The sequence below is a fragment of the Mytilinidion resinicola genome, assembly GCF_010093595.1.
Source record: "Mytilinidion resinicola strain CBS 304.34 unplaced genomic scaffold BDZ99scaffold_33, whole genome shotgun sequence".
Lineage (NCBI taxonomy): Eukaryota > Fungi > Ascomycota > Dothideomycetes > Mytilinidiales > Mytilinidiaceae > Mytilinidion > Mytilinidion resinicola.
Window position 1 is genome coordinate 157,720 of NW_022985469.1, and position 25,901 is coordinate 183,620.

The following is a 25,901-nucleotide window of genomic DNA, read 5'->3' on the forward strand; positions in this document are numbered from 1 at the left end:
TAATAATCTGCTGTTAATAGACTACCCCATCTTTGGAAGGACGTATCAAACAATAAGTAGATAAGCGCACGCGGTTGTAGTGTAGTCGCCAGCTTTGGCTAACCATAAGTGGACTAACACTATCACGCGAAGCTCGGATATAAGTCGTGTGAACGCCTAGCTCCCTGTCCCATGAAGCACGCAACGCCTGGGCAAAGTGAGCCATCACGATAACCTCCTGCCCCTGCGAATTCGCAACGCAGCATCATGCCTAAACTCCAGTCCGCTCAAGAAGACCCATTTTATGAGATGCCGATCTCCGCGTCGGCGTTTCTTCTACGGCATTGTCCCCGGGGTGGGACGTCGTTGGTATATATCGCGCTATTTTTCTATTATTCTCATCGGGCATAGGAGCGTCGCTGCTGTTGAACGCTTTTCACTTTCAAGAACCGATATTTCTCGTTTATAGTAATAGAAGAAGATTTTTGCTACTTCAGCCATGACCCTCGACATCGCGATCATCGGCGGCGGCGTCGGCGGCCTCACAGCCGCAATAGCACTGCGCCAACACCCTGCCCTCCGCGTCCAGATCTATGAGCAGGCCTCTTCATTCCGCGAGATCGGCGCTGTAGTTGGTTTGGCGCCGAACGGGCTACGCACGCTGGAGAAGCTGAGCGTCGACGACGTGTTGACTGATGCGGTGGGATGGCGGAATCCGAGTGGGATTCCCATGATTTTCAGGTATGATAGAATGAGAGCTTTTTAGAATGAGGGTGGACTATATGGATGGTGGTAAACTGATTCTGTGGTGTGTTTGTGTATTCTAGGCATTGGCAGACGGGTGAGATATTGAGTACAGATCAGTACCATAACGTCCAGGATCGGCGCCATCATTTTGCGCGGGTGCATCGCGCGAAGTTACAGAAGGCGCTGCTTAAGAAACTGCCGGCGGATATTCTGCATCTTAGCAAGAGGGTTGTATCTGTCATCGCGGATGACGAGAAAGTGACCGTTTCATTTGAGGATGGGACGTCAATCACGCCCGATCTGGTCGTTGGTGCTGATGGGATCAAATCGGTACTGTTGTCTTCCTCTCGAGTCAAACACTAGGAGTTCTACTGATCTCCTATTCGTATGTCAGAGAGTCAGGAAGGCCTTCGTCACCAACCATGAATTAAGCTGGACCGGGGAAGCCATCTTCAGATCAACATTTCCGTACTCTTTAGTTTCTGATATCAAGGATCTACCGCAAGACTCAATACATTGGGTACTTCCAAGGCCCTCCTTTTCAAACCCACAAGTCACTGACCCCTTTAATAGACCGGCCCAACAGCCTGGCTCTTCGGAACCCGCATCGGTAAGACCAACACCCGCCTCCCCATCCCAACCATCAGAACTCCACTAACGAAAACACCCCTAGGCAACGACGAATACGCCATAACAGCCTCCTTCCCCATCAACCAGCTCGACCCCACCGCCCCCTTCCAAGACATCGTCTGGAACGCCCCCGCAGACCCAGAAATCCTCCACGAAGCCTTCAAAGTGCGTCGCCCTTCCCCCTCTCCCCTTTCCCCTTACCTCCCCTTACATCTCCCCAGGACTTCCACCCCACCCCCCGCGCCATCATCGCCATCATCCCCCACCTGCGCCGCTACGCCAACATCGCCGGCGCCGCCCTCCCGCACTGGTCCTTCGCCGCCGCCCGCGTCGTGCTGCTCGGTGACGCGGCCCACACGCACGGCGGCGCCTTCGCGGCCGGTGCGTCGCTTGCTATCGATGACGCTTACGCGCTGTTTCTCGCGCTACGAGCTACCATCCCTGTAGTCCCTCTCACCACCCCGACTGCAGAAGAGAGCGTGGTAACGAGAGAGCAGATCAGTCTGGCGCTGGGCTTGTACGAGGCAACGCGCCGCCCGCAGGCGGATCGCGTGCTCAGGACTGTGCATCAGGGACATGGGGAGGCGAGGAAGCGGTTGGAGGGGGTTTGGCGGACGGGGGTGGGGGAGGGGGATGGGGCTTTTAGAGCTAGGTTTAAAGAAAGGGAGGATCCGGTGTGGTTGACGGAGCATGATGTTGAGGCGGCGTTTGAGGGGGTGTTGGGGAAGGTGCAGGAAGGAGCAAGGGGAAGGGGGGCTAGGGGGGCAGGTGGGGATGGGGTGGTAGTGGAGGCGAAGTTGTGAGGGTTACTGATGCGAGAGTCACGCTTGAGCACGCTCAAGTTATATCTAGGTCACGTTTCTTAACAGATCAGCCCCTGACTTCTCTCCACAATGCATATTTTAGCTATAAAAACTGCTTAAACATTGGGGAGGGATAACGGTACACCCCCTAATCACTCCTTGTACACCCCCTTTTCACTTTCAGACAAGTTTAAAAGGAACACCTTGACCAAGCGATGTAAAGAAATCAGGCCTTCCTCCTTAACTCCGCTTTTGCCCAATTCGACGTCTTAATTCACAGCCTGAAATTCATTATATCGTACTCCTATTTACTCCTCCCAGTCTAGGCTCCAATAGTAGCGCCTACCAATAAGAAGGCAATCCAGACAGCCGTGATGATCCCAAGATTAGGGGGACAGAAACTAAGTCCGGTTAGCTAACATAAGCCGAGTATATGCATGAATACGTACTCTTCGGAACTAAGACCAATGAATCCATCCCAAAAGAGCCATTGCGCAATCCAAAGAAGGAGCATGCTTAGGGCCGTGACCGCATGTAGTTTCGCAAATGCTTTTTGAGAAACCGAGTCACTTTGATTTTGAACAGGAAGAGTGCCATACACTGTGTAATTTCCTCCCTCGCTCCTCATCAACGATGTTTCTGCTGAGGCCCTACTCTTGCCTTTCCCATGTGGCAACTCATATCCTGCCCGTGTGCGATGTTCGTTCGACTGGGCTGTTGGCCACTCCGCAACGTTCGATGTTGTCTGCTTGCTTCTCTGCCACTTTGGTAAATCGAGGTTACCAGATCCAGTCAGCCTATCCTTCATACGTATAGTCTGCATCGACAGAAGGAACGCCACGCTGATAATAATAAGCCACATGAGTGCCCCAGTATACATATTTTTTGCCGATCCCCCTCTTTCCAAGCTTTCCATATCTCCAAGGTAGAAGTTGTGTTCTCGACCATAATCAACGGTCAGAATCATGTAATATGATGATAAAAACTGGAGGATCATTTCCGCAAACAAAAAAGAGGTGGCTGCGGAGAAATTCATCGCTTCGAAGGGTTGTAAACCAATCAACAAAACTAGTAGCCAAGCAGGCCGAGGCATTGAGCACCAGAGGAACATCAATTGAATGACGGGAACGTCCTCATAACCAGGGGTATTTTGGACAAGAAACGCATTGAACCAGTTTGCGAGCAGTTGAAGAGCAGCGATTAAAATCCCCGTGGAAATCCAACCCTCCGGATGCGAGTGCCATAGAAAGCCGCGTGCGATGCGATAGATTCCTGTTCTTCGACTGAGAAATGCGGCAAGAAAAGGAGCTATGTTTACCAGAGCAAAGCTTCCGAGCTTCCACTCATTCGAGGCACATTTCTCCGTTGCCTCGATAGGTCCCAGACGGGTGATGGGGGCGGTGTCTGACTTGTTGGATGGTTTGATAGTCCATCGCCATGGAATCATGTCGCGGGGGGTAAGGGCGGCTAGTTGGCGCCAATTATCTGGCAGACCGTGCCAGTCCTGCACACTGCCACAAAGACCGTGGAGCCATTTTACATAGTCTATTCGGGTCTCGAAAATATGGCATGAACCTCCGCAGGAATCGTAGCTAATGTTGTGACAGAAGCAAGCTCTATCTACTGCGCGCTTGACTTTGCAGTAGCCACTAGAGTCGATCTCACACGCATCGGTTGCACATTTATCAGTAAGTCCGGTTACCTGCTTCGGCATATCTGTGACACACGTGGGCCAGTGCCAGTCTTCGATGGGGATATACGCGAATTCTGTGGTTTTGAGTAGGTCTGTCCAGTTGTCGGGTAGGGACGTCGACCCACAAGTGGCATTTATCCATAGTCGCTCCTTTGTCCAGTCTATTTGCCCTGGCCCTGAACAGGGTTCCCTTTTCGGATCTATGGTGAAGGCGCCGCAGAAACATTCTTTATCAAAATAGTCGCCATATCCGACGCTGTGCCCGGTGAGATCGTAACCGACAGTTTCGAAATCCAGAGAGACCATGGACCGTAGGGATCCACTATATTCCCAAGGACGAGCGGCATTTCCGGTATGCCGGGTGGTGCTTGTGAAGCTACAGGAGGCCATTACGTGTTGAAATGGCTCCATTAATAGAGCAGAAACTGAGCCCGTTAAGCATGTTGGTGCCTTGTAAATCACGTTGGCGGCCGCATACCCTTCGGCCAGGGAGGCGGGGGACAGATTTTGCAGCTCGTTCGCGTCGCCGACATCAACAAGCCACGTTCGACCGGTAATGCTACGAACCCACCGATACAACTGCGCTTTGGCGAGTACTGATCTACTGCAGTACGGGAGATAACCTTTGATAACATCGGGGGAAAATCCAGTGCTGAGACAGCTGAGCTGAGTGAGCCATTGGTGGTGGGTGCAGATGACTCCAAAGTGTGAGGTGCATCGTTTGCCGGTACATTTCGTCATGGTGCTCAGCCAGGTGGATTGATCCTGCTGAGCGATGCACTGTGGCATAGGAGTCAAGTCTTCAGGATTGACCCAGCCACCGCGATTGTTTTGGGGGGTCAAGATACGGTCACCCCCATCAGAATTGACGCTGGCGGTATGGAGCACTTCTGCATTACTCATATTAGCGTCAGAGACAATAAAGTTATTGGGAGGGAAATACCTCTCGCAGCTATCCTGCAAACCGCGGCCGCCAACAACACAAGAAATGTACTGGATATCTTCATCTTGCTAACGGTACCGAGACGTCAGGCGCTTCAAAGTAGGGTAAAAGGATATTGTAGGTACTGAGGCCTTTCAATTCAGCTAAGACCTAATGCTTCTGAGGTGCGGGGTTGCGATCACTTCCAAGCTTACCCAATTTCGCTAGTGGATTATAAATGGCAGGCATCTCAAAGATGCCTCGGTTCCCCAACTTCCTCACGCTTCACATCCCACCTCCATCATCCTCCAGCAATGTGAAAACACGCTCTTGCTCCCCTCGATGAGCCCCCAATTAGCATTGAAACGTATACAAACGACTATCCACGACGGGCGGAAATGACAACGAGGAACCCAAAGCCCACGACGCGCCAAAGACTCGCAATGCGACCGCCGCAGAACGGCTCGCCCAAGTCTCCTCCCACGTATCCCAAACCTCTCCAAATACCCCCAAGAAACGCCGGCGAAAGGGTGCGGAATCCGACCTACCCAAGGACTATTCAGACATCCTCGGTCAGCTCGATGCATTGAAGGAGATTGCTGCGACGCCAGATCCGAACAATAGAGGCTACGTGCGGCAAAAACAGGCAGGGAAGCTATGGGTGAGGGAACGTGTCGAACAATTGTTGGATCCTGGGAGTTTCCGGGAGGTTGGAAGCGTTAGTGGCACTGTTAAATGGAAACACCTCGGAGGGGTGAAGGAAGAGCCTGTGGAGTTTGTGCCGTCGAATAATGTCCAGGGTATACTTCACGTCGTCTTGAGGGGTGTAGATACAAAGATTGACCGTAGCAGGATTTGGAAAGCTTCGAGGCCGGAAGATAGTCTTCACGCCTGATGACTTCTCCATTCGGGCTGGACATGCTGATGGTGCATTGACGGAGAAGACCGTGCGTAGTTTTGCGACATCCAGGGCCACATCCAGTCTAACAGCTACGCTCTACTAACACCCTATTTAGATATATATGGAAAAGCTTGCAATAGCCCCCAAGCTTCCGATAGTTAAACTCGTGGACGGCTCTTCGGGTGGTGGATCTGTAACAACCATCAGGACAACCGGATTCTCATACGTGCCACCTCTGCCATTATTCACTTAGGTTGTTCAGCAATTAAACGCTGGTATATAAAATTTGGGTGCTGTTGTAGGTCCAGCGATTGGTCTAGGCGCTGCTCGAGTGGTTGCTTGCCACTTTTCCGTGATGGCGAACGACGTAGGGTCACTATTCAATGCTGGACCCCAAGTAGTCGCTGGTGAGCAATACAATTCACTAGCCACGTAGCAATTACTAACACTGTCAAGGCGCAACATCCGAAGAAGGCTTAAGCTTTCCCGATCTCGGAGGTCCCGCAATGCATTGCACTGACGGCACAATCGACAACGTTGCACCAAACGAAGCAGGTTGTTTCGAGCAGATCAGGACCGTTCTCAGCTATTTACCAGACTGCGGTACAGCAATGCCTCCAGTCATAACCTGTGAAGACCCAACAGATCGCATGTCACCTGACCGACGCTCCATTATTCTCCGCAAGCGAGAGCGAATGTACAACCCCCGGAAAATCATCAACACCGTGGTCGATGAGGATAGCTTCTTCGAGATAGGTCCTTTATGGGCCACCACCGCCATCGTCGACCTCGCGAGGTTCGATGGGCATCCCGATGGTATTGTCTCATTGAACTGTGAAGTCAACGCCGGCGCCATCGACGCACTTGGCTCACAAAAGGTCACTCGGCTTTTGAAATTTCTCGATGTCTTCAATCTCCCACTGGTCCAATTCGTCGATGCCCCGGGCTACGCCATCGGTACTGTGGCCGAACGCACGGCTACTATGCGGCACGGCGTTGCCCTCGGCCTCGCTTACTGCAGCACCACAATGCCCATCTTCAGCGTCGTCGTACGTCGTGTGTACGGCGTTGCGAGTGGCCTCATGCTAGACGCCCGAGACCCCAGCATGCGAGTGGCATGGCCGAGTGGTGAGTGGGGAAGTCTACCACTTGATGGTGGGATCGAGGTTGGGCACTCTTATGAGCTGAAAGAAATCGAGCGGAAAGAAGGCGTCGAAAAGCGTAAAGAGTGGTGCAGAGACTTGGAAGAAGAGTATAGAAGACTGATGAACCCGGTGCGGACCGCGAACCATTTTGGGATTGAGGAAATCATTGACCCGACAGTTACGCGGCCGGTGGTATGCGAGTGGGTAAAACATGTTTATGAGAGCTTGTTGCTGCAGCGGGTCATGGAGAGGGTTGCTGGGAAGATTGTGCCTAGCTTTGCGTGAGCTTATAATCTGCAATAACCAGCACGTGCATATTGCATAGTGTTCAAGTCGGTATTGATTTGATTGGTTCGCCGTTAGTACATGCCTCCTTCATGTTTGGCCCCTTTAGATTCTAGCGGTCGTATTTTCTACGGGGCCTCCAAGCTGTGAATACCCATAGCATTCGCCTTGCTCTTTCTCCAAATTCACTTCGCTGAGAATTCCACCCCCGAAAAGTCTCTCTCCAGGTTACAAGTCACAAATATCCCGCCCAATACGACGGTAGGATTACCATTCATCGCCTAAGAAATCCGATATGCTGTCGAGACCTTGGACAAAAATTCAAACAAACCCAATGGAAAGGTTTGGGCATATAATAATCCAAATCCAACTAACTTGGCCTTTCCACGCTGCTAACACAGCCAAAGACATTACGAAGTATATGATGTCAAATAACAATATACCAAGTTATGTATTCATACTCCACGTACATAATAACCTTACGTCTCAATATAAGTTCCCAATATAGGAACATTACCCCTGAGTTTTCAAGCGTTCAGCCAGACTTTCGTTGCTGTTAGCTTCATACATGTGTCATGCGTCGGGGCTCAAAGTTGTGTACCGTCCAATGACTCCTTCTATTCCCACCTTCTCCTCTTCAAATGTCTGTGCTGAAGTGCCTGGAGCTCCGCTTCATGCTCCTCTTCGTGCGACTTCCATATTTCCCTCTGTATTTCCGCACACTGGGCTTGATACGCAAGCCTCCGAACCTCAGCTTGGAGGGCGGACCGTTTGATGACATGAAGGTTTACTTTCAGTTCTCTTTCACGTAAGATTTCCCGTGTACCGTTCTGAGTATCATTCTTAACACTTCGATGGCCGGTGATAACCACGTCTGGATGTATGGTTATCTCATGGGAGCGTGTCGTTCTGGTTGCGATATGTGCCCCTGATGCGGGCTCCGTAGAGATCGGCAGAGAGGGACGGTCAGCAACACCGACGTATGTAGGAGCTGGCGCACTGGAGCGACCGGAATCTGGTAGACTTGCGTGTGCACTAGCGGTTCTCTTTTCGAGGCTCTTTCCCGGGGCAGACTCTCCAGGAGTCCACGGAAGGCGACGGCCGGCGGTAGTCTGACCAAAGCTCCGCGTTTTGCGCGTTTCATCCGCAAGCATGTTTGTAGGCTCCCTAATCGGCCTTGTTGCCATCTCTCTAAAGGCTGGCAAAGAAGAACGATGCATCACTGTTCGTAAAGGCGGTGTACTAGCTAGGGCATAAGCCCAGCCCCCGGGTGGAGATGGAATGTTGGGGTCCAGCTCTGGGATAGGATCCGTCAAAGGAAGGGATGTCTCGGGTCTTGGAGAAGTTTGGGCGTTGTTATCAGACTGGGATGTGCCGTGTACGCCGGATCTCCTGTCGCTGTCATCGTTCACCTCGTTGCGATCGTTCGCAGAACGCCGTATTGTTTTCATTCCTTTAGGGATAGGTGCATTGACATAAAGTTCTTCTGTGGAATCAACTTGTGTCATTGCTCGGCTTGCTCGAGTACGATTGGGAACAGGTGAGTGTTGGTCCAGTGTCTCATCTCTCGTATCCTCGTAAAGCGAGCCCGAGTTGTCTGTATCTCCCGCCATATCCCGCAAGAATTCTTCATCGACTAGGTTATGATCCGCGATAGGGCTGAACTGCAGCTGGGTCAAGCCAGTGCTAGTCCCATGAGGTTGGGAACTCGATGATGTATTGGCGGTCCGTTGCGCCGATGGGGGGGGTATCTTTCGAATGGCCGCTCTGATATGCTTGATGCTCAAGACTCAGGTTGAAATTGATGTGAACTCTGCTCTATTGTAGATGCTGTAAAGGCGGACTATATAGAGTAACGAGATGAACTACCCCTTAGGGCGCTCCCTTGGTCGTTCCCTTGACAGCAAGGAAGCCACACCCCTTAGGACGCTCCCTTCCCTTGACAGCAAGGAAGCAACACAACTCCGTAAGGAAGAGAAAGGGAGAGAAGAGAAAGGGAGAGTAAGGGATACCTGGGGTGGTGTGCACGCAGGTGATTGCGAACCGTACTCGGCCCCTCACCGGTTCTTCGAAATTCGCTTCGCGAACAACTCGCTCAACACAAATACTAGCTCAACGAAGACCCCACCAAAATCAGCCAAATCCGCATTTATATACAATCACAACCACTATATATGATAAGCTGAAATATTAATAGAGCAAATAGTAGACCTCTATAGATAAGCCTCTAAGAGCGCTACTTAATTCATCTTCTAGTTCTTGCGTTAAAAAGAGGTGGTACTATTTATAGTATACAGTTTAAGTAACACAAGAACCAGCATAGGTTTAAAGTTTATATGCTAGAATAATGTTCCTTAGCACCACTATACACTCTATTAGATTTCTAGCTAATGCTATAAAAGCGTTGTGGTTGTGTAAGGGGTCGATTCTGGTGATTTTAGGTGTTGGTGTTGAGCTAGTATTTGTGTTGAGCGAGTTGTTCGCGAAGCGAATTTCGAAGAACCGGTGAAGGGCCGAGTATGAGTTGCTGATCCTAGGTTGCTGCAACCCGAGTTCAAGCGAGCATTGGCATGGCCCTCTCCTGACAGTGTCTCACGTAGCAACGCGAGGAATAGATCATGTTGCCATCCAATTTTCTTCCGCTGAAGCAGTTCGCATACTCGCCGTTGAGTGGTCCCCGTCCGTTCGCTCGCAGGGGTTACTGGCAATGGCATTGGAAAACGGTAACAAGATGATCGATAGATTTGCGGTAGAGGTAGAAGTTGGGGTAGAAATGATGTTGGTTACAAAATGCAGTGCAGAGCGAGATGAACGGAAAGTGAGCCTAGGGCCACAGGCTGGATCCTACCGTATCACATTTTGACTCGTGCTTGATCCGTGGAGGCGCCCACGGCTAACCCCGGAGGGAATAAACCAAGCGTCCAAGAGTGCCGTGCCGATCTGGGATGCCCTCGTGTTGTCTGGTGAACACTCACCCCTGAAATATGCTTTTGCTTTTTTCATCCAAATTATAATGCCTCTCCGAAGACGATGACATCCTGAATTCCATTTAGGCTTTTCCATGGTTGTATTATATAGCTGCTAGAATTAAAGCATCAACTTTACCATAACAAATTACATCAAGCTGCATTTCAGTGCTCTCGTCGGATGAAAGAGGGGTGCTTTGATCACACTAATTGTGCCGGTGACGTAACCCAATTGTGATAAGTGCTTTCAACCGCATCAAGTATATAAGCTGTCATTCAAATTTCAGAGCCAGGCGAACGGGCAAAAGTTCCTATTGGACGCCAATTCTCACGAGCCTTGACTCTTAAGCCTACCAAAACGCTTTACCGCTGTATTTTAGGCACTGACATGTGTTTTTGCAGTTTTGCCTTTTGCCGCAAAACAAAGGACAATCGCGACACACCCTACGAAATGCAATTGAAGTTCAACGGATGTCAGTATTTTGGCATCATCTCAATAACGCATCATCAAAATGCTGAATGAGCTGTATAGGTATGTCGCTCGATGTAGTTGAGAGATTGTAGTCGACGAGAAGCTAATCAAAGCTCACTTGAGTACACCAAAACCAAAGTCCACGCCCACACACCTTTTTCAAGACCCAAACGTTGAGGTTTGAATACGAAACGTTGCAACTTACCCAACTCATTCAACGCCATCGTAATCGGTACAATCGGCAAGAAGGTAGTGGCCTTAACCTGTCGAACATGAACTGGCCAAGTGTCTTTGCTCTAAGTTTGAGTAGCTTCGCAACATTTGGCGTTCGTGAAGAGCATTGGAAGCAAGTTTGTTGAGAGGGTGCCGGACAAGTACCTGGGCGTTGAAATGGATGGACCATATAAAAGAACACGAAGGTCTCGGTGCCTATTTCGGCCAGACCTATGCCATACCACTAGCGTCAGGCGATAATTCTAACGCACTTGCAATAGTCTATCTTAAATCTATTTATTAACCCGGCCATACAGACAAAAAGGGCATGCTTCCCTATTAAACCACTCAATACAACACAGACAATGCTTCCGATAGTCTAATTCAGATGAGAAGGCAATAAAAGAGTATACAATCCCAAATAAGTTAGTCACATCAACACCTCCAAGCACCTTCCAACTGTGTCAACGGATCCAGCCCAAGTGAAACGGTTACCATGCCTACCTCAGACGTCGCCAACTCACATCCGCCTATCCGCCCACGTTACGCCCACCCTTCGCACAAAAACCCACAAAGACTCATCCATATGTTCTCATAACCTGGGCGAATACCATCCCGCGGTCAGTTTAGGGCTAGGTATTGTGGTTGTGGCATTGTGTGCGAATGTCGGAAATGGCGAGATGACGCCGTAGATGGGCGATTAAAGGCTTTCTACTTTTTGGAAGCTTGGCAGGCCCAGAGTTGCCTTGAAGGGGAGGATTGTTTGGGCTGGGTTGGCAGGTGGATGTGGGGAATCCCGTGGGAAGGGGAGAACAAGCCTCCTCACAGCCTGTCTTTGACAACTTTCTGGATATTGTCCGCCATGCTTCCAAATCCCAAGGTTTTGGGATGGAAAGTCTTCATGATTCTACCATACGTAAACTGACTGAAATCCGTGTCTGGTGAAGCAATGTACTCACATACCCGGTCGATCTGGATTAGAACCACTCCCGTCCGTCCCTATGCTACTATCCGGATACTGCTTAACCCAGTCATCTATGTCTTGCTGTACGGGCTTTCTGCGCTTCGCAGGCACAACCCAAGGGTCGTTCCATGGAGGTCGTGGAGGGAGGTAGATCCAAGTCCTGTCTCTGGTGGGTATACTGTCCCATTGATCAGTAATGTTATGATCGTTCTCGCTAAAGCGGTGTCCATCGAAAGATTTGCTTATCTCGACGAAATACACACTGTTACCATTGTGGTCGGTGTCCTTGAACCGTTGCACGCCTTCCATGATTTTTTGCTTGAGGAGCTCGGCAAGGTCGTTGATGTCGTGGCGGAGGCGAGACGTGAGTTTTGGGCGGCGCCAGAGCGTACCGAAACTTTCCTCGTCACACTAGTTCGGATCAATGTTGAAAGGATGAGTGTAGCTTGAGACACTTGATGTTAGCGTTGATAACCGTGTGGTTGCAAGAGAGATGTTTTAATCTGGTATTAATTGGGGACTTAAATGGAAGACACTAACTTGGTGACACATAGTTAAAACTCTCAATCCTTCTCGTTCCCTTTATTTGTAACCTTGTCCAGCATTTCTACGTAGTTCTTTAGAAACTCGTCTTCGTTGGTCAATGTCTTCCTGGAGTCGTCTATTTTTTTATAGCAGTCGCCCGCAGGGTCGGGGCATTTGGGGCTGCAGGTGGTCTGCTCCAGATCTGGCACGAAGATACACGCTGTTACTAGGGGGCCCCAACCAGCTAAATTTCCCCCCACCCTAGGCTGCCATTAGCGTACTTAACAATGGGAAGGGGTGGAGCATACGTTATGGTCGCGAAAAGGGTACCATCAACCATCTACGAGCTTGGCCCTCCATGTCACCGAAATTCAATCCCGAACAAGCTGGCCATTTGAAGACCTGCTTGCCAACGTGAAAGAAGTCATTGTTTTGTGACAGTTGGTATGCGTAGGCCTCTTTTAACCGTCTGCAACAGATCAATTCGTCGTAATCTTCATCATAATCGATATCTTTAAACCAGGTCACCCCTGTAGCCCACGAGTCACCCAAAGATGCCCAGTGGATCTTTGGATCGGGACTAATGAAGGGAGCGATGGGAGTGCTATGGATGATAGGAGCGAGTATGGTCGTTCCCACGGATAGAAGAAGAAAAGCCCTCATTGCGTTTGTGAGCTTGAAAAAGAGACAAAATGTGTGGAGAATTGTGGGATGAGAGACGAGTAGGAGCACAAGAGAGGAGTGAGAGATGGATGCAATAGCAAAAAAGAACGGTAGAGAGCTGTGTCGTGGGAGATACAGTCGTACTCTGCAAGCTGTCAACTGTACGCGAAATATGGGGCAGCAGTTATGGGCTACCGGCCATGCAACGGAGCACCGTTCCGCTCTTGCTACGATACGCTGTGCTTGCGGGAATATCCACCGCTTTCCCGTTCTTTTCGCTCTTCCACTTCTTTCGTCCCTCCTCGTTCCAATCCATTCTCGTTTTCGTCTTCCACCAAAATGCCAAGACCTCCAAAGGATTCTATCGCGCGAGCAAAGGAGAAACATGGTGAAACGATACCTCCAATTGTGAATGGGGAGCGGAATTTTTAGGAAGATTGAGCCTGAGACGGAAAAAAGGCATAAAAGGAAACTAGAACAATAGGATCAGACTATACTTCCTGCAGGTAGAGACAGAATTAAATGCAACAGCCTTCGCGGGAATAGCTTGCTACACACGTATCCCATCACCACGCCCATGGTTCACGTTGCACAGAACACTTAGCATGATCACCTTCGCTCGTACGCTCTTGGAGCAAAATCTTAATCATCGTAACACATAGCCCATCCCCACATGATCCCATCGCACCAACAAATCCACCAGACCACACAAAACACCTCAACGCCTTCCCCTCGCAAGATCGCTATAGGAAAACTGCACCACCACACCATTCCATCCCCAGCCGAACCGAAAACGCCTCGCCAAGGTTAGAGAAGTCCCGTATCGACCCTAACTCCCACAGCCTCACAAATTCCCAATCACAACCATAAACCTCAACTTCCCATCCCCCGCCCGCCTCACCTTCCCCTCACCCACCCCGTCCAACCCCCTTTCTGTATCCACCTCTCCCCCCATAACCCCATCATCCAGCATCAGCGTGCTACTCTTCCACCCCCAGCTCTGACTGAAATTGAACCGATCCGGCGCGCTCTCGTACACGCTCAGCAACCTGCCACCTTTACTCGGGCTGTAGATCTTGAAGTAGGTCTTGATAGTGGGCCGTGCGTCGACGTACGGCGGGAGGGTTGGATTGACGGCACGTGATTTGGATTTAGAGCTAAGGTTGCGAGGCGCAAGGAGGGAAAGGGAGGGGTTCGGGTAGCTAGTCTCCGGGTCGGAGTCAGTGTCTGTGTCCGAGGCGGAGGAGAGAAGTGAGGGGGCGTAAGCGTAAGAGGGGTAGACGATGTCGCCGTCTGAGGGGGGAGAGGTGGAGAGGCCTTGCAAGTTCTGATGGTGTGATGGAGCGCCCGTGCCGGAGAAGTTGGCGCTGGAAGGGGATGTGCCCTGAAGTGGGAGTTGGTGTCGGCGGCGAGATTGGGCAGAGAGACTGGTGAAGAGGGGGTTGCGGGAGCCGGTGGAGACGAGAGTTGCGTCGGGGTCACCACCGCTGCCGCTTGTGTCTTCTTCACCAGGATTATCGTTTTGATCGGCACGGGCGTTGCCACGGCCGCGGCGACGGTCGCGTCGTTCGCTGCGTAGAAGCATCTCGCGTTCCAATAGGCCGATACGCTCGTCGACAGTACCGATACTGTTCTGTGCGAGGCCATTTCCAACGCCAGCTATTGCTTCCTCTGCTTCCCGTTCCTTGGCACGGTGCAAGTACACACCTAGTTGGACGTTCTTTGCAGACCGAACTTTCTGGATATATATGTTCCATAGAGAGCCTGCGTAGAACACAGTCCGAGAGTATACACGCTTCTTCTCCTTTAGCAGACGCGGATTGGGAAACTCGGCAGAGAATCGGAAAGGTGGATAATGGGTATATGCAATCGGCTTTGGCTGGCCAGCATTGCTACCACTCGCTGACCCTGGTCGAGCAGGATAGTCAGTCCGTGTGTTGGGATTAGACGACGTCCCTGGAGACGAGGCAAAGTCGGTAGCCCATTGAACGTCTTCTGGTTGAAGAGTGGCAGAGAGACGGGAAGCGTGTCGTTGGAACGCGCTCGAAGTGGTGACCACTGGCTCCGAGTTGCCTCCCATGACAATGTTACAGTCCGTGCTTGGGATCCAGAATTTGCGTGGTTTTCCGTTGGCGTCCCAGCTCCCAGAATCCATGTCGTCGGAATCCTCCTCGGGTGTATGACTGCCCTCCGTTTGCTTTCCTTTCGACGATGCCGGCCGTGCATGATTTGGAGACTGGACAGGAGTAGCACCTTCATTGTTCGAAGGTGAGTCCTCGATAGGCTTACTCAGGCCAAGCTCCATGTCCAGATCCCCAGAATTGAGGACTTTTTGCCGTAATTCCATCTGGTTCCATAGCGCATTGGATATAACCTTCTCTGGCATGACGGGCAAGCCTAGGATATCACGTGAAAGGCGAATGAACTGTAGCTGCTCAAAATCGAGATGAACGTAGTGTATACCTTCGTCCAGAAGTACCAGAAGAGGTTCGATATCCGGATTGGTGTAGAGGGACAGCCACTTATGATGGCTATCCGGCGTAGCCCCCTGAGTAGTGATGGAGTTCTGGCGGTACACAGCGTCAAATCGTACAGCCATCATCGACAACGTATCCGGAGCCTTGGATGTCGGATGTTTTCCTCGTTCGATCAGTCCTGCCTCAATCGCCTTTCGTCGAAGTCGTCGATCCAGGAGACGTTTTGCGAGCACCCACCGGTCCCACTCGCCATCCACGAAGAATCCGTCACCGCCAACTATTTCACGAATGATGTCACCAGGTATTCCGTCCCAACATTTCAGAGGCATCTCCCATCCATCGCGACAAAGCATAGACTTGGCAGAAGCTAATATTCTCTCGCCAGACCTGCCATAGTAGTTTGCAGTGACCAGCTTTATCAATGGTGATAGCGTCTCGGGACTCATCTGACGTAAGATGGCATCAATACTAGAGTTGACCAGGTCCCGCATCTCCAACCAACATCCAGTGGCAAATAATCCGATAGCTTCCGCATCTTCCTCTTGTGAGATGTCACAGCCGTATAGTCGCTTGATGGCGAGTTCGAAAGCAGTCTGCGTGATACTAGGGTCGATCTCTTCCGGATGGAGGGTGACCTCCTTGGCACGACTCTCAAGCCAAGGTTCCGACAAGGCTGTCGTGAAGAAGGGTGCACGATCTAGAAGAAGCCGGTGTAGAGCGTACTTGTGTCCGAAGGCAATGATTGTGATATCGGAGTGGCGTCCGCCAAGGAGACCTCTCGTGTATAGGTGATCAGGCAGTGAGGCTACTTCAGATGCGAGAGCTATGGATATTAGCAAAAGTTGGGAGTATTAGAGACATGAACATACGTCGTCTTCGCAAGGGGCCCATTCCTTGGCCATATGAGGGTGCTCTTGAAGCATCGGGTGAAGTTTGGGAAGCAAAAAGGCGGCTCAAGGTGGTCAGGGTCGTGTACTCCCGCCTTTCGAGAGGCCTCCGAGTGTCTAGAGCAATGGTAGGATCATCGGCATCTTTCTCCGCCCTCGGGACTTCCTCGTCATTGTGTAGTATTGCGGGAGAGTTCTCGTCAAATCGAGCTGTCCTCGTTGAACCCGCAGCGGAACCGGCCAGTGCAGCGAGTGGTCGGGATGAATTAGAAGATGAAGCGGCTCTGAGAAGCGGTCGAGGTGGTTCGTTTGTAGAGCTCGACGCTGCAGGTGTGGTCGACGAGTACCTCGAGGGAGGGCCGCTTGAGAAGAGCGAAGGGCGAGGAGCATTGGTGGGTCCGGTGTCTTGCGGAGCTCCTGTGCCGCTGTCGAAGCTCCAGCTGGGTGTCCGGCCGGATCGGTCAAGATCTAAGGTGGTGATGAGCTGGTCGATGTCTTCGGAGGTGTCGCGGTCATCTTGCTGTTGGTTGTGCATGGCTGCTGATTGCGGCGAAGGTGAATGGGCAAGGCTAGAGCATGGCGTGGGATCGAGGGGCTGGTGCTGCGGGAATGTTGAAGAATCAAGCTGAGGAAAGGGTATCACACAATCGCTAGGCGCTAAAAGAAGAAAAGAAGAGAAAGCATGAATATCACAGGAGCATTTGGTGGCACGAGGCGGGGAGGCGGGGAGGCGGCGTGGTGTTGCGGAATGACGACGGGAGCACCTGCCACTTGCCTGCTGGGCCAGGGTCCGCCCCACCACGCTAGGCAGGAAAAAGGCTGGCACACTCAACCGTTTAAGGTGGCCCGGAGAGCTATCAGGCCTTCCAAACCCGGTATTTCAGGAATAGCAATAGCATACTGGAGGCCCTCAAGCGGTGCTAAACAAGCGCACACAAGCGCAGAAACAGCTGGAGTGTGCATACACCTCACGGATTCGCGGACTGCCACTTTTGGTTCGCACTCTTCGAATACGCTGTCTCATAGATGCACTTGTCTACCACTGCATGAAGTGCTTCAACAAGTTTCCACATATCCCCGGGCAAAGAGCTTCTATCTTCTTTAGATTTCTCAAAATATATTGAAGCAGCCCAAGCTGCAAGCAGTGGCAAACAGGTATACACATGAGACGGCTTGTTCTAGAATTAGTGTGCCACCTTTTCCATGCCCCGCCCCGCGCCACCTGCACCTGCACCTGCGCTCTGCAGCGAGCCGAGGCGGGCGCGGGCGGAAGAGAAGTGCCAAGCCCGGCCGGAGTCGAACCACCAAATCGACGCCCTACTAAATGTCATGACAGCTGCTCCCTCGCTCTTTTCCAGCGTGCTCCCATCCCACCGCCATTGCGATGGCTTCAATCTTCACGACGTTCCCGCTGCTGCGCCAGGCAGCTCCTCGTCTTACGCGCGAGTTCTTCACGTGTCGAGCATGCGTCAAGACTCCCCTCCCGTCCGCCATACGACCATCTCTCCGAAAATCTCCCTTCGCCCAAGTCTTGAGATCCCAGTCTACACAAACCCATAGGCCGACTACGAGTGACCAATCCCCGCTCGGCACTCTAAGTGGAACAATTGGCGGCAGGGCAGATGCAAAAGCCACTCCAAAAACAAGCTCTTTCCCGGAGACAAGCGACAAAGCCGTGGCATACTGGCTATTGGGGAGCGCGGCAAGCGTATTTGGGATTGTTATTCTTGGAGGGCTGACTAGGCTTACGGAATCCGGGTATGGAATGGCACGAGAATTTGATTTCCATTGTCCTAATATCTTCATAGACTCAGCATAACAGAATGGCGCCCCGTCACCGGATCCATCCCTCCCATGACTCCCGAAGACTGGGAGATTGAATTCACAAAATACCGATCTTCGCCTGAATTCGCCCTCCTCAACCCAAACATGACCCTCCCCGAGTTCAAGCAGATATTCTGGATGGAATGGGGACATCGCCTCTGGGGACGTGTCATTGGACTCACATTCGTCGTTCCCACTATATACTTCATTGCGCAGCGCAAGGTATCGGTGCCGATGGCCTGGAAACTCATTGGAATATCTGGCTTGATTGGCTTCCAGGGCGTAATCGGATGGTGGATGGTGAAAAGCGGCCTCCACGACGATTTATTCGCGAAGGGAAGCCATCCCCGCGTGAGCCAGTACCGTCTGACTACGCATCTAGGCGCTGCTTTCATCGTTTATACCACCATGCTACTTTCTGGCCTCTCTATCCTTCGCGAACGTTCCCTCCTTAAAGACCCGGAAGCCGCCCAGAAGCTATTTGCTACTCTGAAGAACCCCAATCTGCGCCTCTTTCGCGGATCTGTGACCGCTCTTTCAGTCCTGGTATTTGTAACAGCTATGTCTGGTGCGCTTGTCGCTGGTCTTGATGCCGGTCTCATCTACAACGAGTTCCCATATATGGGTCTAGGACTTACCCCACCCAAGAAGGAATTATTCGATCCGTTTTACAGCCACGTGCCAGACCAGTCCGACATTTGGTGGCGAAACATGCTCGAGAATCCTTCGCTGGTACAACTCGATCATCGCATTCTTGCGATGACCACCTTCACGGCCATCATGAGTTTGTTTGCATACACCCGATATTCGTCCCGCGTCCGTCCCATCCTTCCCGCAAATGCCAGGAAAGGCGTCATGGGCTCTGTCCATCTTGTCTGTATGCAAGTCGCTCTCGGTATCAGCACGCTGATCTACATGGTCCCAACTTGGCTGGCTGCGACGCACCAGGCCGGTAGTCTTGCTCTTCTCACTGGCGTATTGGTCCTTGGGAGCCGCGTCTCAATGTCACGCCGTGCTGTTAGGCTCGTGCAACAGGCTGCTAAGCAGCAGTCTGCCGCCCTGAGAGGCTCAGGTAAGCGGAGGCTTGACGTCGGCGTGAAAGGCGTAGAGCAGAAAAGACCGTAATATCATAGTAGCGGCGTGTATTTGATTGTATCATAGTGTATATACTGGAGACGGATTTCAAGTGCCCATCGCTGTCAGGTTTGGATGAAGGAGTTATTGTAATCTACGCCTCTCCTTATCTTCTAGCAAATGGCTACTCTCCTTAGTATCATCATTACTTTGCTGCTTTGGTGGTATGTAAAATCTCGCACGTCTCTTACAGGTCCTAGGCACCAAGCAAATATGAAAGTAATCTCAAACTCATCAGCAACTCAAACACCAGCTGAAAAACCAGGCAATTTACCACTGGATTTGCGGCTGTTTGACGTGCTTCAACACATTCTCAACCATCTGAATGAGACCTCAAGGTCTGTTATCGCTCCCAAGGCCCTCCAAGTCAATATCGATCAGGCTGCCTTTCATTCTCCGACCGCCATATATCCTGCTCCCAATCTTACTTTTCTTTATCTCCTCCTCTTAAGTCCGACTTTCTCTCACTTAGCCGTCTTGTTCGTCTCACCGCTTCCGCGTGCGACGGCTCACCGCCAATCAACGTGAAGCTCCTCCTGCATTTCTTTCCTTCCTTCCAACCTCGACCTCTTTCGGTCAACCTCAACCCCACATCAACCAGACTAGCAGCCTGTAGGTTAAAGCAGTTCGCTCTTTCAGGACATCTATTGCTGACCAACCGAGTCATAACGAATCATGGACACTCTTACGAGAGATCAGATCGAAGAACGAGTGAAAGAGCCGGCGGAAGAGCAGTATGCTTCAAGAGAGTGCAATCTACCGAGCCCAATGAACGGGTCGCTCGGTATCGAACGGGGCCAAGCTCGAAATCCACGTCTTCGAGAGGAGGGCTCTAGCTGGAAACCCAAGAAGAATCACGACGAGCTTACTCTAAGCACCAAAAACCTAATCGACAGCAGAATCGGCAATGCACAACGCCACTGGGGTATATCGGCTCTGGCGGACGCGTTTCCCGAACGTGTCAGGCCGCTCATGCGTGTCGACCGAAGAAACCACAAATTGAAACGACCTTTCTGCGTTGAAAACGATCCTAAGCGATGGTCGCACGAAGTTCTCAGCCTGGTTGAGGAACTGGCAGAATGCTCGAAAGATGATCTAGAGACCGCCCTAAAGTGCCTCGAGGAAGAAACAAAGAACAAATTCACTCACAGCTACAAGTGCAAAGACAGCGGGCTGTGTGGGCTGGACCCGTCAGATCTAAGGGAAACAATACACCACTACAAGTGGACCAAACCGCACAAGGCCGCTAACTGGACAAGGATTCGTGGCAAGGTAAGAATGATGATTTCAGTTGAGTTGGTTGACTATTGTAACATAAAACGACTGACAATGAAGCATAGCGCAACGAGGATGCCGAACCCGATAGTGCTAGCGGCTCCAACAACTGGTTCGGAGCGCCTAAGCAGGAGCCTGGCATAAAGTGCGATCCCGATGGGCAGCAGCAGAGAAATGATGATAGCCACGAAAGTAGCACTGAATCCTATTGTGGTCATGATTTTGACTACATGCTTGGCTTGCACTTCACAGACGAGGACAATCAGAGCACGAGCAAGCATGGCACCATTAACGCTGCAGACACAGTAGGTACCCAGGTGGCCTCGGGAGATGTCAATACTGCGACCGTTGACACCCACGACACGGAGAAAGATACTGTTACCACAGGCACCGATGAATCCGCTGCTCGGCCCATCGTTACCACCGAAACATTTGAGACCAACGAACTGAGTTCAACTTCCCAACTGGCTAGCACCCATCAGCCTCTCACTGTCGACCAACGTAACAGTATTGATCCTCCCAATCCTGATACACCCCCAGCGCCTCTAGACTCTGGATCTCCTATCGCCGAAGCTTCCACATCTTCCTCCCCTAACGATTTTCCATCAATCGCACCATCCCCAGAGCAGCACGCCCAATCCCCGAATCTTAAAACCGAACCCGAAACTACTACCGAACAAGGTCCTCACAACAGCGCCGACCCAGAAATCAAAATCGAAGAAGGAGTAAACCCACTCAAGCGAGCCCACTCGGTCGATGCATCCGAGGAGTCTGACAACGACGATCTGAAGCAGATGGAGCTGAAAGCTGTGAGTTTGGAGGCGAAGGAAGCGCGCATGATGTGGGAGTTAGCGAATAATAAGGCGGCGAAGCTAAAGTAAGTGGAGCGTTTTCATACCTTGTCTCCTGTGCTTCGATCAGTGCTGACTTGATAGGTGGTAGGAAACAGCAGAGGGAGATTGAGCGGCAGAAGCGGATGGAAGAGGAGAGGAGGGCGAAGAGGGCAAGGGTTGAGGGGCCGATCGTGATCGACCTTTGTGATTTGGATTAGGTGGGTTGCTGGTTGAAGGGGGGTGTGAGAATGAGAAAGGCGGGTATTATGGCGGTTGGGTTTGATTGAGTGGGATAGATGGGTGGGTTGCACATGGCATAGAATTGGGGTTGGATTCATCTTCTGCAGATTGGGTATAGATGCGGTTGGGACAGTTCAGATGCATACTTGATTTTGATGATTCTATGCTTCAAAGACTCAACAGGTGTGTCATCTTTATCTTTTTAGGTATATCTTATCCTCCTCATATATATTTTTCTATCTATTCCCGATCTCTTTTCTCCTAGTTGCTTCTCTCTTCTCACGCTCGCAGTTTCATTGCCACTCTTCGTCCCTCAACATAATTCTTGCTCTCCACTGTTTCAGGTACTCCAACGCGTTAAGAGGAGTTTGGAAAAGAGATAATATTCTAGACAACGCAAATTGGAGCGGACCTATCCGGCTTTTATCAACCTATCCCACCATGGCCACCCGACGGTACAGTCGCTACCAGGCCCAGCACCTCTTCCCAGCGGATTTAACCAAGAATACCAAGATCAGGAAATCACAAATAACTCACGACACATGCAAGGAGTGCGCCATCAAAAGAGCCAACTCCCAGCCTCGACCACTGCGGCAACTGCTACCTCCTAACACTAGCACCGCCATGTGCAAAGTTTGTCTGCGGCGGTGCGCTTGTCCGGAATGCTTCACGAGGGCCTATGAGAAAGGCGTGGTTCAAACCTACCACACCTGCAGCCGGTGCGTAGCAAAACGGCGGAGACGAGCGATGCGGATGGGTTTTAGACAAAATGTTGCGCTTCACCCGGCCTGCCGCGTTGATACATCGGACATTCGATCCCCGTCAACCGATTACGTCCAACATGGGAATCGATCGATCCCAATGGAGCAGCTGTTCCCAGCCAGAACTTCCAATCCCAACGATGACAATATCTCCGAGGATGGCGAAGATGATTTTCAGCATCCCCCGGGGCCATGTTCCACTACACACCGCTCTCAACTCGAAGTAGACACCGTTCTCGCGGAGATTAACAAATAGATCGATGTACGCCTTGCAAACTTTTAGGGGGGGCAAAAGGAAGATGTTCGAGTATTTTGAAGCTCTACATAATCTGGGAGATCTACACGCTAACCTAAAAACAAGGATCAGCAGTGAGCGATGCAGGTCTAAAAGTGAAGGAGTGAAACGAAGGAGAAGAGAGGCCGCATAGAGCAGGGCAATTGAGATGGATACCGTAGCAGCTTGGCATAAATGAATGAGTGGAGAGGGGCAGGTTACTTGTGAAGGCAACAACTAATAACTGACGATGTTGGCGGACGGGATGCTTATGTTGTTATGGAAGTATTGGGAGTCGTCCGCGTCAACACTCAGCAGGGTAAAGTCTCAGTTTACTATACAGCAACTTCCTACCGACAAATTTTGAAGAAACCCTAAACCACATCAGACAGCGGCAAACAAGTGCGCACAGCTTATCCGAGCTAGACCTTTTGCTTCTGCATAGACGTAGACATCCTCGTCGACCGTCTGCTCGACGCTCACCATCCATGATCTCTATCTTTCCCTTCTGTCTTCTTCCTTTCCCACCCACTATTTCCTTACCTCGCCGTGGCGTCTCCCCTCTTTTTCACATACTTCTATACTAATTCTCTTATCGAGTCTAAAGACATCTCAATTCGGCTTTGTCTCTGAGACACCCAGCTTTTCTCACTCCCTTCATCTCGAACAGCTCACTATTGATTCCACACCTTTCTATCTCCAACATCTTCCATACATCCTTCACTACTCACCTTCCATCTTACACTTACATATTTACCTACTTACCGCTCTTCTTACACCCCTCCTCCTCTACCCTCTTCCTCCTACAACTTCCTCTACTTACAACTACCTCCGCCTACATCCTCATCACCTACGCTCCACTCCACCTCCATCACGCTTTGGCTCCTATCCTACCTCTTGCAACAAGAGGCTTTCGGCTCTTTACCACAGAAATCTACCGCTGCCGACTTCTTAGGTATCAGCCTCTCGACTCTTTACCACAGAAATCTACCGCTGCCGACTTCTTAGGTACCAGCCTCTCGACTTCCATTTCAACCCTAACACACACGGAAGCAGCGGGTGTGGTCTATCTATTCCTCGATATCATCACCTTCACCAATCACGAATTCTCAACACCCTGTCAAGATGGTGTCTACATGGACCACCAAGAAGCTCAAGGGCGAAGTCACCCCTCAAACGGATGAAATGGTCGCTGAGATCATCGACGAGATGAAGCTTAATTGGTCCGTGGACAACATCGGCAAGACGATCCCCGAGCGCTTCCGCTACATTGCCCGCGTGCCTCGTAGCAACCATGTGCGTTTCGTCAACCCGCGACGAACGGAGGAAGATGCCGCCCGGTGGTCCTACGGAGTGCTGAGGAAGTTGAAAAAGCTTAGTCGATGCTCGAAGGGAGATGTGGCGGGCGGCTTGGCATCCCTCTCAATGGTCGTGGAAGCCCAGGAAAAGCATAATAGAGCCGCTTTAGCTACAGGACTGCTTGGCCTCTGGCCTCGCAACTTCAAGCTTGCGATTACCCACTACAAGCAAACCCACCCAGAGATGGTGAACAATTGGGCCGCTGTTTGTCCGACGGTGAGTTGGTCTATTCTGACACACGCAATCGCATTCTTTCTCCGATGTCTCTTTTGATGACTGACGATGCTACTCAGGATTTAAGAGACCTCGGACATCTGCTTGGGAAAACGTACGCACCTCTAGGCCCTATCATAGCCACGGAGGCAGGATCCCCGGGTTGCCCACTTACCCCAGTAGACTGCGACAGCGAGACCGAAGACGAAGAGGATGAGAATGATGATGATGAAGAAGAGGAGGATGACGATGAGGATTCGGATGACGATGATGGTGATGGTGATGGTGATGGTGATGGTAGTGCTCTCAGCACCACCGCTACTCGCCCATTTGTTAGGAATTCCCATGTCCCCACGTCGGGCGAGCAACCCGCTGAGAACGGGACCGCCACTACGGGCGCACTCACGGGCTCGGCTACCACTGTTCAGCACCGTCTGACCCACCCCAATGCACAGCGCGACGCCTCAAACCCAATCACACAGAGCGCCAGAGAGGAGTCCACTCTGTTCGTTACCGGAAACTCTCCTGAACCAGAAACCACCGGCCGAGACACCACGACTGAGCCTCAGACGTCACAGGACCAAGCCGAGCCGACTTCCGTCTGTGCTCAGGGGGATGGACTTCGGTTAACCATCCGGGACTCAACCATCCAGAACAAAGCTTCGCTCTTCGGCGATGGCACAGACATATCCCCCAGCGTTTCTCCTAGCTTCAAGTCTACTACGACTAAACCTCAGACTACAGATGACAAGGCGAACCCGACTTCCCCAGCCGCTACAGACGGTCCTCCATCCAAGGCATCCATTAAGCGCGAACCAGACATCAAGTTCGTATCTTACGTTAAACGGGAGACCAAGACCGGACCTGATATCAAGACTGAACCTGATATCGATATGCCTATTCGCCGCAAACGCCCGGCCCAATACGTCGAGGTCATTGACGACGATGCTGCAGACGAGGATATGTGGCGCTTGAGGATCGATCTCGATGAGGCCAAGGTCAAGTTGGCAGAATCGAAGTTCCAGGCTAGGGCTAATCAGCGGAAGCGTCAGAGAAGAGTGTAAGTATTTCTGTGTCCATTGTGGATGGTGTGGGTGCTGATGGTTCTATAGGGTGCCTGGTGGCTGGTACGATCCCTTGGTTCTCGACTGAAGGGACATAATACATGGGGATGAGATGAGCTGCTTGAGATATCCCTGGCGGATACATCACGGTTAGTAGAGGGCAGGTCGGGATGGCATTCAAAAGTATATGGCGTTTGGGTTTGAATCTTTATCATTTGCGGATGCGTTTGCTTTTATCTCTTGGGAACTGGGGCTGCCCAGCACTTTGGGATATACTGGGGACGGGTCACAAAAGTTTGGGGCTTGGTTTTGGGACAATAATTTTGCGGATGCTTTGGGTTTCCCCGAAAAGGGGCAGATGCTTGGCAGAGGCCCATCTATGATGATAGCGACTTGCTTTTTACTTAGTGGCTTCAATACTGGCTCTCAAATTCTTTTCCTTGACTTCGCTTTGCCGCTGCTTGAAGTGCTACAAAGCACTGTTTGAAAATTGGACACGATGTAGGACTCATAAGGCCGCGAACCAGACGAAGCCATAATTTGAATTTAGCACAGTGCCTGGAGATTAAGCTGTGTACTATTGCTTGCTACCGTTTGAGGTTCTGTGTTGCTTCATCAAAATCCAGACACCATGTAAGATTCTTGAGACCGC

At 51.2% G+C, this 25,901-nt stretch overlaps 11 protein-coding genes across 11 annotated transcripts; 7 read left to right on the plus strand and 4 right to left on the minus strand.

Moving 5' to 3' along the window:
- Nucleotides 1-478: 478 nt before the first annotated feature.
- On the plus strand, nucleotides 479-2,435 carry BDZ99DRAFT_551540 (salicylate hydroxylase; the record flags this gene model as incomplete). Its single annotated transcript, XM_033727028.1, has 6 exons — nucleotides 479-720; nucleotides 807-1,056; nucleotides 1,121-1,246; nucleotides 1,300-1,336; nucleotides 1,400-1,521; nucleotides 1,578-2,435. 6 exons carry the CDS (start codon nucleotides 479-481, stop codon nucleotides 2,157-2,159), a joined length of 1,359 nt encoding a protein of 452 aa, XP_033569223.1. The 3' UTR covers nucleotides 2,160-2,435.
- On the minus strand, nucleotides 2,231-4,895 carry BDZ99DRAFT_512554 (uncharacterized protein). The gene is made up of 3 exons (XM_033724642.1): nucleotides 4,796-4,895; nucleotides 2,609-4,742; nucleotides 2,231-2,560 (listed from the first exon to the last, which is right to left on the minus strand). The coding sequence occupies exons 1-3, from the start codon at nucleotides 4,857-4,859 to the stop codon at nucleotides 2,482-2,484; spliced, it is 2,277 nt and encodes a 758-aa protein (XP_033569224.1). The 5' UTR covers nucleotides 4,860-4,895; the 3' UTR covers nucleotides 2,231-2,481.
- A 221-nt stretch (nucleotides 4,896-5,116) lies between these two features.
- On the plus strand, nucleotides 5,117-5,928 carry BDZ99DRAFT_483000 (uncharacterized protein; the record flags this gene model as incomplete). Its single annotated transcript, XM_033722540.1, has 4 exons — nucleotides 5,117-5,141; nucleotides 5,194-5,574; nucleotides 5,627-5,721; nucleotides 5,791-5,928. The coding sequence occupies 4 exons, from the start codon at nucleotides 5,117-5,119 to the stop codon at nucleotides 5,926-5,928; spliced, it is 639 nt and encodes a 212-aa protein (XP_033569225.1).
- Nucleotides 5,697-7,253, plus strand: BDZ99DRAFT_207359 (ClpP/crotonase). The gene is made up of 2 exons (XM_033713304.1): nucleotides 5,697-6,082; nucleotides 6,132-7,253. The coding sequence occupies exons 1-2, from the start codon at nucleotides 6,031-6,033 to the stop codon at nucleotides 7,103-7,105; spliced, it is 1,026 nt and encodes a 341-aa protein (XP_033569226.1). The 5' UTR covers nucleotides 5,697-6,030; the 3' UTR covers nucleotides 7,106-7,253.
- A 386-nt stretch (nucleotides 7,254-7,639) lies between these two features.
- Nucleotides 7,640-8,841, minus strand: BDZ99DRAFT_207365 (uncharacterized protein). The gene is made up of 2 exons (XM_033713305.1): nucleotides 7,707-8,841; nucleotides 7,640-7,649 (listed from the first exon to the last, which is right to left on the minus strand). The coding sequence occupies exon 1, from the start codon at nucleotides 8,716-8,718 to the stop codon at nucleotides 7,723-7,725; it is 996 nt and encodes a 331-aa protein (XP_033569227.1). The 5' UTR covers nucleotides 8,719-8,841; the 3' UTR covers nucleotides 7,640-7,649; nucleotides 7,707-7,722.
- A 2,737-nt stretch (nucleotides 8,842-11,578) lies between these two features.
- On the minus strand, nucleotides 11,579-12,908 carry BDZ99DRAFT_527634 (uncharacterized protein; the record flags this gene model as incomplete). The annotated part of the gene is made up of 3 exons (XM_033726282.1): nucleotides 11,579-11,663; nucleotides 11,716-12,131; nucleotides 12,576-12,908. 3 exons carry the CDS (start codon nucleotides 12,906-12,908, stop codon nucleotides 11,579-11,581), a joined length of 834 nt encoding a protein of 277 aa, XP_033569228.1.
- Nucleotides 12,909-13,752: 844 nt separating this feature from the next.
- Nucleotides 13,753-16,938, minus strand: BDZ99DRAFT_428745 (uncharacterized protein; the record flags this gene model as incomplete). Its single annotated transcript, XM_033717196.1, has 2 exons — nucleotides 16,255-16,938; nucleotides 13,753-16,208 (listed from the first exon to the last, which is right to left on the minus strand). Exons 1-2 carry the CDS (start codon nucleotides 16,805-16,807, stop codon nucleotides 13,753-13,755), a joined length of 3,009 nt encoding a protein of 1,002 aa, XP_033569229.1. The 5' UTR covers nucleotides 16,808-16,938.
- A 693-nt stretch (nucleotides 16,939-17,631) lies between these two features.
- On the plus strand, nucleotides 17,632-19,507 carry BDZ99DRAFT_576966 (COX15-CtaA-domain-containing protein). The gene is made up of 2 exons (XM_033728630.1): nucleotides 17,632-18,030; nucleotides 18,081-19,507. Exons 1-2 carry the CDS (start codon nucleotides 17,657-17,659, stop codon nucleotides 19,219-19,221), a joined length of 1,515 nt encoding a protein of 504 aa, XP_033569230.1. The 5' UTR covers nucleotides 17,632-17,656; the 3' UTR covers nucleotides 19,222-19,507.
- Nucleotides 19,508-19,905: 398 nt separating this feature from the next.
- Nucleotides 19,906-21,556, plus strand: BDZ99DRAFT_576967 (uncharacterized protein; the record flags this gene model as incomplete). Its single annotated transcript, XM_033728631.1, has 3 exons — nucleotides 19,906-20,502; nucleotides 20,571-21,382; nucleotides 21,448-21,556. The coding sequence occupies 3 exons, from the start codon at nucleotides 19,906-19,908 to the stop codon at nucleotides 21,554-21,556; spliced, it is 1,518 nt and encodes a 505-aa protein (XP_033569231.1).
- Nucleotides 21,557-21,873: 317 nt separating this feature from the next.
- Nucleotides 21,874-22,595, plus strand: BDZ99DRAFT_576968 (uncharacterized protein; the record flags this gene model as incomplete). Its single annotated transcript, XM_033728632.1, has 1 exon — nucleotides 21,874-22,595. The coding sequence occupies exon 1, from the start codon at nucleotides 22,020-22,022 to the stop codon at nucleotides 22,593-22,595; it is 576 nt and encodes a 191-aa protein (XP_033569232.1). The 5' UTR covers nucleotides 21,874-22,019.
- Nucleotides 22,596-23,738: 1,143 nt separating this feature from the next.
- Nucleotides 23,739-25,673, plus strand: BDZ99DRAFT_504018 (uncharacterized protein; the record flags this gene model as incomplete). The annotated part of the gene is made up of 3 exons (XM_033724005.1): nucleotides 23,739-24,188; nucleotides 24,266-25,245; nucleotides 25,298-25,673. The coding sequence occupies 3 exons, from the start codon at nucleotides 23,739-23,741 to the stop codon at nucleotides 25,335-25,337; spliced, it is 1,470 nt and encodes a 489-aa protein (XP_033569233.1). The 3' UTR covers nucleotides 25,338-25,673.
- Nucleotides 25,674-25,901: the final 228 nt, after the last annotated feature.